Below are 12285 nucleotides of genomic sequence, written 5' to 3'. Positions count from 1 at the left end.
CCCTGTTTGGTTTGTGATCGTTGAAGATTACACAATACTATTATCACATAGTAGGGAACATGAACACATGGACACTTTCCCACAGTGGTTGAAGTGGAATGAAAAAGGTGCCGGTACACATTTTGGATCCCGGGACTCATAATATTTTAGAGCGAATATTTTATGATTTGCCAGTACTCAAGTAATAGAAAATGCCTGGTTCTGATATTATAGCACCGGCCCACTTCAAGCACTGCTTTGCCATTGGCTGGATTGTGAAATACAAAAGACAAATATGGAGAAGAGCAGAGAGCTTTAGTGCCATAATTTAATGGTGTTAAGATCAACAACAACATCTGTACAAAGTCAAACTGAACCAGAAATATAACGTAGCTACCACATCTGATCAGTCTCCAGGGTCGTATTCATTAGTGCACACCGTTTCAAAATGTAGCAAAAAGTTATTATTAAAGGCTTATTGGACAATTCCAGGTATTCCCTCCCTGTTTCAGTGTATTTTCTTCTGTTTGGGGGCCTAATGGTGAATATGACCCTGGAATGTATAGTAATGTTCGGAAAGTGGTGACAGTCTAACCCAGATACAGTAGTTAGTGGCTATTTGGCAACCGTTTTCTGTACAGAATTAACGCTCAGTGGAGTTCTCCTTGGTTCCGAACCACTCATATTTCTTACTTAAACTTAACCCAACCCATAACCCTTTATCACGCGGAATTACATACTTAGTGTCTCATTTCTTGCCTAAACTTAACCAAATCACATTTGTTTTTCTGCCCTCGGAGGCAGAGTTGCCATTAGAACAAGATGGGATAAGGAAAACTCCATTCTGCAAGTGGGGTCTGAGCGTAACTTCCCCCTCTGTAACAAGACATTTTGTTACACACTTGATCTAGTTCCTTGGTCAGTTCATTCTTTAACTGAAATTCACAGGATTAAAAAATCACTTTGAATTAAAAAAAAAAACTGAATTAATTATAAAAAGGCCATAAAATATCAAGCTGTGAATTCCAAAATTCTCTTTCATGCAGGTAATCAATAATTATTGTCTTGTAAAGTGTTGTGAAACAATTATTAATCTCACTTGACAATAATCAATATTCAATGATCAATAAATGTACAATAATGTGCGGTAGTGAAAAAGAGTCCTAAATATAAAAATATTGTTCAATACAAAGTGGTGCATTTCTACATTTTTTTTTTTTTTAAGAATCAGAAATAAGTGAAACCTCGTGTTAGTCTACACAAGACTATTGAATTCATGAAAAGATGGCTGATTAAAATCTCAAAAATGTGAAGAGTTAGAGTAGGTGCAGGTCAAATCTATCACATGAATTCCTGATCCATAGGCCAACTTCAGAGCACTAACCATACTCATGGATAGAAATGCAATCTGATAATGTAAAGAAATCCCAAAATGAAAAAGAAACTATTTCAACTACTTTATACAAATAACATGCTATAAAATACTTTTTTTTTAATGAAAAATGAAATGAGGCATATGACTCAGTGAACGAATGCAACAGATTGGTGAAAAAAAGAAGGAAAAAAAACCGAATGGTGAAATATTGCGATGAGAGATATTCAGCTTGGTGGTTGGGTCCTTTTTGTTTTCATATATACCAGTAGTGTGTCAAACTATAGATGTGAGCACTGGAATGGAGAGAAGGGATAGTCAAAAATAGTGCACTACATAAGGAATTAGGTTGCCATTTGGGAACTGGCCAAGGATTATTTTTCTATCTGTGTGTTTTGTTGGTTAATCAACAACTAAAGGTCATAAAAACATCACTTTACTCCATATACTAAAAACAGAAGTGCTCTGTAGTCGGACTTGGCAGTTCCCATAGAAGTCACAGTGAGTGTTTCACTAGTGAAGGTTTTATCCACAGTTCAGTTCTGTCCTGCTCCTCGGTGTGTATCAGAGTGTTGAACATGGAGGAAAATCGTCTCGGATAAAAATAAAAGTGGTTAAAAAAAAAAAAAAAAACAGGAACCAAATCCCAAAATGCAGCATTCATCAGGTGCTGCATGCAGCGTGGCAACGAAACAGTCTCAGGTTCTACTCTCTATAATCTTCTCCTACGATCATCTAATGCAAACATCCCAAGTCATCATCCCCTCCCATGAGGCTCACCAGACACCTACAAAAGATGAAGAGAGAGGACAGGATAAAAAAGTTAACCATTATAAAACCATTATAAACTCTGCCAAAGCCTCCTACCTCTGACTGCATCCCAGCTGTGCACCTTCAACCAATACCAGGACTATGGCTTTTATGTATTTAACTAGGCAAGTCAGTTAAGAACAAATTCTTATTTACAATGACGGCCTACCAAAAGGCAAAAGGCCTCCTGCGGGGACGGGGGCTGGGATTAAAACTAAAAATAAATAAAATAAAAAATATAGGACAAAACACAGATCACGGCAAGAGAGACAACACTACATAAAGAGAGATCTAAGACAACAACACACCATGGTAGCAACACAACATGACAACACCATGGTAGCAACACAACATGACAACAACATGGTAGAAACACAACATGACAACAACATGGTAGCAAGTTGCAGCTCGTTCCAGTCGCTAGCTGCAGCGAACTGGAAAGACGAGCGACCCAGGGATGTGTGTGTGCTTTGGGGATCTTTTAACAGAATGTGACTGGCAGAACGGGTGTTGTATGTGGAGAATGAGGGCTGCGGTAGATATCTCAGATAGGGGGGGGAGTGAGGCCTAAGAGGGTTTATAAATAAACATCTGTACACCTTCAGCCAATACCAGGTCGAGGACCTGGACCTTCAGCCAATACCAGGTCGAGGACCTGCACCTTCAGCCAATACCAGGTCGAGGACCTGCACCTTCAGCCAATACCAGGTCGAGGACCTGCACCTTCAGCCAATACCAGGTCGAGGACCTGCACCTTCAGCCAATACCAGGTCGAGGACCTGCACCTTCAGCCAATACCAGGTCGAGGACCTGCACCTTCAGCCAATACCAGGTCGAGGACCTGCACCTTCAGCCAATACCAGGTCTCCACATTGACTCGATACCGGTACCCCCTGTATATAGCCTCCACACTGACTCGGTACCGGTACCCTCTGTATATAGCCTCCACATTGACTCTGTACCGGTACCCCCTGTATATAGCCTCCACACTGACTCGGTACCGGTACCCTCTGTATATAGCCTCCACATTGACTCTGTACAGGTACCCTCTGTATATAGCCTCCACATTGACTCTGTACCGGTACCCCCTGTATATAGCCTCCACATTGACTCTGTACCGTAACACCCTGTATATAGCCTCCACATTGACTCTGTACCGGTACCCTCTGTATATAGCCTCCACATTGACTCTGTACCGGTACCCCCTGTATATAGCCTCCACATTGACTCGGTACCGGTACCCCCTGTATACAGCCTCCACATTGACTCTGTACCGGTACCCCCTGTATATAGCCTCCACATTGACTCTGTACCGGTACCCCCTGTATATAGCCTCCACATTGACTCGGTACCGGTACCCTCTGTATATAGCCTCCACATTGACTCTGTACCGGTACCCTCTGTATATAGCCTCCACATTGACTCTGTACCGGTACCCCCTGTATATAGCCTCCACATTGACTCGGTACCGGTACCCCCTGTATATAGCCTCCACATTGACTCGATACCGGTACCCCCTGTATATAGCCTCCACACTGACTCGGTACCGGTACCCCTTGTATATAGCCTCCACATTGACTCGATACCGGTACCCCCTGTATATAGCCTCCACATTGACTCTGTACCGGTACCCCCTGTATATAGCCTCCACACTGACTCGGTACCGGTACCCTCTGTATATAGCCTCCACATTGACTCTGTACCGGTACCCCCTGTATATAGCCTCCACATTGACTCTGTACCAGTACCCCCTGTATATAGGCTCCACATTGACTCTGTACCGTAACACCCTGTATATAGCCTCCACATTGACTCTGTACCGGTACCCCCTGTATATAGCCTCCACACTGACTCGGTACCGGTACCCTCTGTATATAGCCTCCACATTGACTCTGTACCGGTACCCCCTGTATATAGCCTCCACACTGACTCGGTACCGGTACCCTCTGTATATAGCCTCCACATTGACTCTGTACCGGTACCCCCTGTATATAGCCTCCACATTGACTCTGTACCAGTACCCCCTGTATATAGGCTCCACATTGACTCTGTACCGTAACACCCTGTATATAGCCTCCACATTGACTCTGTACCGGTACCCCCTGTATATAGCCTCCACACTGACTCGGTACCGGTACCCCCTGTATATAGCCTCCACATTGACTCTGTACCGGTACCCTCTGTATATAGCCTCCACATTGACTCTGTACCGGTACCCCCTGTATATAGCCTCCACATTGACTCTGTACCGGTACCCCCTGTATATAGCCTCCACATTGACTCGGTACCGGTACCCTCTGTATATAGCCTCCACATTGACTCGGTACCGGTACCCCCTGTATATAGTCTCCACATTGACTCTGTACCGGTACCCCCTGTATATAGCCTCCACATTGACTCTGTACCGGTACCCCCTGTATATAGCCTCCACATTGACTCTGTACCGGTACCCCCTGTATATAGCCTCCACATTGACTCTGTACCGGTACCCCCTGTATATAGCCTCCACATTGACTCGGTACCGGTACCCCCTGTATATAGCCTCCACATTGACTCGATACCGGTACCCCCTGTATATAGCCTCCACACTGACTCGGTACCGGTACCCCTTGTATATAGCCTCCACATTGACTCTGTACCGTAACACCCTGTATATAGCCTCCACATTGACTCTGTACCGGTACCCCCTGTATATAGCCTCCACATTGACTCTGTACCGGTACCCCCTGTATATAGCCTCCACACTGACTCGGTACCGGTACCCTCTGTATATAGCCTCCACATTGACTCTGTACCGGTACCCTCTGTATATAGCCTCCACATTGACTCTGTACCGGTACCCCCTGTATATAGCCTCCACACTGACTCGGTACCGGTACCCTCTGTATATAGCCTCCACATTGACTCTGTACCGGTACCCCCTGTATATAGCCTCCACATTGACTCGGTACCGGTACCCTCTGTATATAGCCTCCACATTGACTCGGTACCGGTACCCCCTGTATATAGCCTCCACATTGACTCTGTACCGGTACCCTCTGTATATAGCCTCGTTAATGTTATGTTGTGTTACTTTTTATAATTTTTTACTTTAGTTTATTTGGTCAATATTTCCTGAACTGTTCTTGAACTGTACTGTCGGTTAAGGGCTTGTAAGTAACCATTTCACGTTAAGGTCTACACTTGTTGTATTCGGCGCATGTGACAAATAAAGTTAGATTTTATTTTATTTGAATACCAAGTCTAGGATCTGCACCTTTAACCAATACCAGGTCTAGGATATTTTTTACAGGGATTCAGTAACTACAAATATGAAAGGTCACTGACCTGAAGATCCCCACCACCTCAGTAGAGTCCACACTCCTTGAGGTTGATCTACAGGAGGGGGTAGGTGCTAGAGGGTAAGGGTTGATTTGGTACTGACCTGAAGATCCCTGGTCCCCCCTCAGTAGAGTCCACACTCCTTGAGGTTGATCTTAATGATGACGTCTGTGACGGCGTCAAACACGAACTGGACGTTCTTGGTGTCGGTGGCGCAGGTGAAGTGGGTGTAGATCTCTTTAGTGCCCTTCCTCCTGTTCAGATCCTCAAACTGACACTGGATGTAGGCTGCAGCCTCCTCATATGTACTGGCTCCTGTAAAAATAATAACAACAACAATAATAATGCATTATGGGTACTGTAGTACACTGGATGTAGGCTGCAGCCTCCTCATATGTACTGGCTCCTGTAAAAATAATAACAACAACAATAAGAATGCATTATGGGTACTGTAGTACACTGGATGTAGGCTGCAGCCTCCTCATATGTACTGGCTCCTGTAAAAATAATAACAACAATAATAATAATAATGCATTATGGGTACTGTAGTACACTACATATAGGCTGCTGCCTCATATGTACTGGCACCTGTAAAAATAATAATAACAACAATAATAATGCATTATGGGTACTGTAGTACACTAGATATAGGCTGCAGCCTCCTCATATGTACTGGTACTGGGGTTGGTGAGGAGACAGATATCAGCACAAGAGCATTATGGGTAATGTAGTACAAGTTTTAGGTTGTAGTTATTATAGGAATTATAGGACTATTTCTCTCTATACCATTTGTATTTCAAGTATCTTTGACTATTGGATGTTCTTATAGGCACTATAGTATTGCCAGCCTAATCTCGGGAGTTGATAGGCTTGAAGTCATAAACAGCACTGTGCTTCAAGCATTGCGAAGAGCAGCTGGCAAACGCAGGAAAGCGCTGTTTGAATGAATGCTTACGAGCCTGCTGCTGCCTACCACCGCTCAGTCAGACTGCTCTATCAAATATCAAATCATAGACTTAATTATAATATAATAAACACACAGAAATACGAGCCTTAGGTCATTAATATGGTCAAATCCGGAAACTATCATTTCGAAAACAAAACATTTATTCTTTCAGTGAAATACGGAACCGTTTCGTATTTTATCGAACAGGTGGCATCCATAAGTTTAAATATTGCTGTTACATTGCACAACCTTCAATGTTACATTGCACAACCTTCAATGTTATGTCATAATTACGTAAAATTCTGGCAAATTAATGACGTTCTTTGTTAGGAAGACATGGTCTTCACACAGTTCGCAACGAGCCAGGCGGCCCAAACTGCTGCATATACCCAGACTTTGCTTGCACAGAACGCAAGAGTAGTGACACAATTTCCCTAGTTAATATTGCCTGCTAACATAAATTTATTTTAACTTGTGTATTGATTTTAAGAAAGGCATTGATGTTTATGGTTAGGTACATTGGTGCTACGACAGTGCTTTTTTCGTGAATGCGCTTGTTAAATCATCGCCCGTTTGGCGAAGTAGGCTGTGATTCGATGATAAATTACTAGGCACCGCATTGATTATTTGCAACACAGGACAAGCTACTTAAACTAGTAATATCGTCAACCATGTGTAGTTAACTAGTGATTATGTTAAGACTGAGTGTTTTTTATAAGATAAGTTTAATGCTAGCTAGCAACTTACCTTGGCTCCTTGCTGCACTCGTGTAACAGGTGGTCAGCCTGCCACGCAGTTTCGAAGTGGAATGCAATGTAATCGGCCATAATCGGCGTCCAAAAATGCAGATTACAGATTGTTATGATAACTTGAAATCGGCCCTAATTAATCGGCCATGCCTCTAGTATGGAACATTTCTGGGATCTTTTATTTCAGCTCATGAAACCAACACTTTACATGTTGCGTTTATATTTTTGTTCAGTATGTATTGAAAGCAGGTGCTTCCACATAGATGTGGTTCCTGAGTTAATGAAGTAATGAACTTCTTTGGACTGACTTGTTGCACCCTCGACAACTACTATGATTATTATTATTTGACCATGCTGGTTATTTATGAACATTTGAACATCTTGGCCATGTGCTGTTATAATCTCCACCCGGCACAGCCAGAAGAGGACTGGCCACCCCTCATAGCCTGGTTCCTCTCTAGGTTTCTTCCTAGGTTTTGGCCTTTCTAGGGAGTTTTTCCTAGCCACCGTGCTTCTACACCTGCATTGCTTGCTGTTTGGGGTTTTAGGCTGGGTTTCTGTACAGCACTTTGAGATATCAGCTGATGTAAGAAGGGCTATATAAATACATTTGATTTTATTTGATTTAGGGGGCAGTATTTTGACGTCTGGATGACAAGCGTGCACAAAGTAAACTGTCTGTTACTCAGGCCCAGAAGCTAGGATACGCATATAATTGGTATATTTGGATAGAAAACACTCTGAAGGTTCTAAAACTGTTACAATAATGTCTGTGAGTATAACAGAACTGATATGGCAGGCAAAAACCAGAGGAAAATCCATCCAGGAAGTGGGATTTTTTTTATGTGAGTGGGTTTTCCATTGAAAGCCTATTGACTATCTAATCGGTTAGGGCCCAGATTGCAGTTCCTATGGCTTCCATTAGATGTAAACAGTCTTTGGACATGGTTTCAGGCTTGTTTTCTGAAAAATGAAGAAGAATGAGACCTTTTGGTCAGGGGACTATTGAATCACGCAGTACTGGTTTGCGAGCGTAACTGTGTGCGCGCTCTTCGTTGTTTTTCCTTTCTATTGAATACGCTATTGTCCAGTTGAAATATAATAGATTATTTAGATAATTGACAACCTGAGGATTAATTATAAACATCGTTTGACATGTTTTGACGAACTTTACCGGTACTATTAGGATGTATTCGTCTGCATGTTTTGACCGCCTTTGAGCCAGTGGATTACTGAACAAAACGTGCCAACGAAACTGAGTTTTTGGGATATAAAGAGGGACTTCATCGAACAAAACGACCATCTATTGTGTAGCTGGGACCCTTGTGATTGCAACCAGACTTTCGTGACTCCTCTACTTGGTTGGAAAATGTTTGTATGCTTTTGTAAGCGGGGCGCTGTCCTCAGATAATCACATGCTATGCTTTCGCCGTAAAGCCTTTTTGAAATCTGACAAAGCAGCTGGATTAACAAGAAGTTTATCTTTTAACCGATGTATAACATTTGTATTTTCTTGAATGTTTATTATTACCATTTCTGTAATTTGAATTTGGCGCTCTGCAATTTCACCAAATGTTGGCCAGATTGGACGCTAGCGTCCCACCTTGCCTAAAGAGGTTTTTAACATCCCATCATGCTTAGGGCCATTATTTTGGCTAGCATGGCTATGCCCCCACAGGATGACAATGCCCCCATCCACAGGGCACGAGTGATCACTGAATGGTTTAACCTCTTGGGGCTAGGTGGGACGCTAGCGTGCCACCTGTGGTGCACTCCATCAACAGCAGGTGCATTTCAAGAGCGGCAAATTTGAATCCAAATAAATGTCAAAATTCAAATTTTTCAAAAATACAACTATGTTACACCATTTGAAAGATAAACATCTCCTTAATCTAACCACGTTTTACGATTTCAAAAAGGTTTTACGGCGAAAGCATAAATTTAGAGTATGTTAGGACAGTACATTTACAAGAGTTGTGTGTAATGTTTTGTCAAGTCAAAGACAGGGTCACCAAAACCATAAAACCAGCTAAAATGATACACTAACCTTTTACAATCTCCATCAGATGACACTCCTAGGACATTATGTTAGACAATGCATGCATTTTTAGTTCTATCAAGTTCATATTTATATACAAAAACAGCGTTTTACTATGGCATTGATGTTGAGGAAGAGCATGAAAATGATGTAAACCATATGCCATGGATGTCTCTCAGTCACCAGATCTCAAACCAATTGAACACTTATGGGAGATTGTGGAGCGGTGCCTGAGACAGCGTTTTCCACCACCAACAACAAAACACCAAATGATAGAACTTCTAGTGGAGACTGGTGTCACATCCCTCCAATAGAGTTCCAGACACTTGTAGAATCTATGCCAAGGTGCATTGAAGCTGTTCTGGCTCGTGGTGACCCACCGCCCTATTAAGACACTTTATGTTGCCGTTTCCTTTATTTTGGCAGTTACCTGTATTTTATTTATTTTACCTTTATTTAACTAGGCAAGTCAGTTAAGAACAAATTATTTTCAATGACGGCCTAGGAATAGTGGGTTAACTGCCTTGTTCAGGGGCAGAACGACAGATTTTTACCTCGTCAGTTCGGGGATTCGACCTTGCAACCTTTCGGTTACAAGTCCAACGCTCTAATCACTAGGCTACCTGCCGCCCCTATATGGGTAGTAGAAATGCAAGCTAAAGCAAAGTTCAGAAAAAAGCTAACAGTTACTTTCTAAATATGCTTTATTTAGGTTGCTAATGGAATGACCCCAAAATAGCTAACAAAAACAACAATGACTTTGGCTTTTAAAAAAAAGTACACAAACTCCTATTTAAAATCAGGAGCACCTACAACACTTACAAATATTTGACTTCATGTATTTGGTCAGTGTGTGTGTGTGTGTGTGTGTGTGTGTGTGTACGTGTCTGATCCTCACCTGCGTACTCGGGGTAACAGATGGTGAGTGGACTCCTGCCAATCTTCTCCTCGAACAGATCCTTCTTGTTGAGGAAGAGGATGACGGAGGTGTCTGTGAACCACTTGTTGTTGCAGATGGAGTCAAACAGCTTCATGCTCTCATGCATACGGTTCTGCAGGGGAGGACCGAACGGTTCATTAATAGGACCCGGGCCGGGTGGCAAGTAACGTAAATGCTAATGCTACATGAATGAAAATGCTATGCATCCTGAGTCGGCTAGCACCGAGACGTTTTGAAAAGGAGGTGAGAGATTTGAGTAAAGGACAACTCCCTCACACTTCCTCTGGAGACTGAACTGACTCCGCCCATCCCCCTCCCTCCTCTACCTCCATCTTCACCACCTTCTTCTGCCTGAATTGAACCCCATCACCCTTCCTCACCCCTCTTCGTCTCCTGCCAACACCAGGTCATAGTCGCTGAGCGCCACACAGAAGATTATGTCCATCACTCTTTCCCTTCTCTCTCACCCCCTCCTCTCCTTACCATCTCTTCGTCCTCTGCCAACACCAGGTCATAGTCGCTGAGCGCCACACAGAATATGATGGAGGTCACTCCCTCAAAGCAGTGGATCCACTTCTTCCTCTCCGACCGCTGGCCGCCCACGTCAAACATTCTGGGGTGAAACAATAACAAAGACACCCAGCGTGTGACACAGCAGGATCAGGTCAACGTAATGTTCAGGGCAGGAGGGGAGAGAGGGAGGTACCACAGTGTGAAGGTAAACATACAGTATAACTATTGATAGATTTGACAAGATTTGATGACCAATTACCCATTCTGGTTGTTTGACTTTGCATGCATGCACCTTTCACTAGTTTCACTTGAACTAATTCAGGCTGATTTATGCACCTGTACCCCACCATGCACCACAGTCCCAGATAGTCAGTTCAGCTCATTCAGGCTAACTCTGCACCTGTACCCCACCATGCACCGCGGTCCCAGATAGACAGTTCAGCTCATTCAGGCCAACTCTGCACCTGTACCCAACCATGGTCCTAGACAGTAGAGGTAGAAGTTTACACTGAGCAACTCAACTGAAATAACACACAGACCGACAGACAGCATATGCCCCTGCCTGCATTAGCCCAGACAATGCAGTCGTGCCAGACATTTCTAGGAAATAAATGTTGCTGAACATATCATCCGCATGAACAGACTTTGTCCTCACCACTTTGTAACTGGCAGCCCAAACGATTGGCAAAAGTACTGCAAATTCAGAAATCATGTGACAAAGCTAAATAAAAATAAAAATAAACTATACAATGAAACAAAGATAAATTATATAAAGAATGATAGTAAAAAGCTTTGGAGCACCTTAAATTTAATTTTGGTGAAAAAAAGCCAAATTGTCACCATCATTCATTGAATCAGATGGCTCATTTATCACAAAACCCACTGATATGGCCAACTACTTTAATTACTTTTTCATTGGCAAGATAAGCAAACGTAGGGATGACATGCCAGCAACAAACGCTGACACTACACATCCAAGTATATCTGACCAAATTATGAAAGACAAGAATTGTACTTTGAATTCCGTAATGTCAGTGTGGAAGAGGTGAAAAAAGTATTGTTGTCTATCAACAATGACAAGCCACAGGGGTCTGACAATCTGGATGGAAAATGACTGAGGATAATAGCGGACGATATTGCCACATCTTCAATTTAAGCCTACTAGAAAGTGTGTGCCCTCAGGCCTGGAGGGAAGCTAAAGTCATTCCGCTACGCAAGAATAGTAAAGCCCCCTTTACTGGCTCAAACAGCCCACCAATCAGCCTGTTACCAACCCTTAGTAAACTTCTGGAAAAAATTGTGTTTGACCAGATACAATGCTATTTCATAGTAAAAAAATTGACAACAGACTTTCAGCATGCTTATAGGGATGGACACTCAACAAGCACTTACACAAATGACTGATTGGCTGAGAGAAATTTATGATACAATGATTGTGAGAGCTGTTTTGCTAGACTTCAGTGAGGCTTTTGACATTGTTGATCATAATCTGCTGCTGGAAAAACTGATGTGTTATGGCTTTACATCCCCTGCTGTACTGTGGATAAAGAGTTACTTGTCTAACAGAACACAGAGGGTGTTCTTTAATGGAAGCCGATCAAACATAATTCAGGAATT

At 42.7% G+C, this 12285-nt stretch overlaps 1 protein-coding gene across 2 annotated transcripts in view; it reads right to left on the bottom strand.

The window, feature by feature from the left end:
• Positions 1 to 289: 289 nt before the first annotated feature.
• Positions 290 to 12285, bottom strand: part of LOC106572859 (guanine nucleotide-binding protein G(i) subunit alpha-3) — an 81024-nt gene continuing 69028 nt past the window's right edge. The window contains exons 6-9 of one of the 2 annotated variants that reach the window (XM_014147400.3): positions 10639 to 10768; positions 10114 to 10267; positions 5586 to 5797; positions 290 to 2138 (exon numbers count right to left, since the gene is read on the bottom strand). In XM_014147400.3, the coding sequence (XP_014002875.2) occupies positions 5607 to 5797; positions 10114 to 10267; positions 10639 to 10768 (475 nt within the window). In that variant the 3' untranslated portion in view covers positions 290 to 2138; positions 5586 to 5606. Of the gene's footprint in view, positions 2139 to 5585; positions 5798 to 5857; positions 5980 to 10113; positions 10268 to 10638; positions 10769 to 12285 lie in introns of those variants that run through there. The other variant, XM_045696457.2, reaches the window with a different exon arrangement.

This window comes from Salmo salar, chromosome 15 (genome assembly GCF_965601325.2).
Source record: "Salmo salar chromosome 15, fSalSal1, whole genome shotgun sequence".
In the NCBI taxonomy this organism is placed as follows: domain Eukaryota; kingdom Metazoa; phylum Chordata; class Actinopteri; order Salmoniformes; family Salmonidae; genus Salmo; species Salmo salar.
Note: the sequence above shows the minus strand (reverse complement) of the source record. Positions and strands in the feature narration are given on the sequence as shown.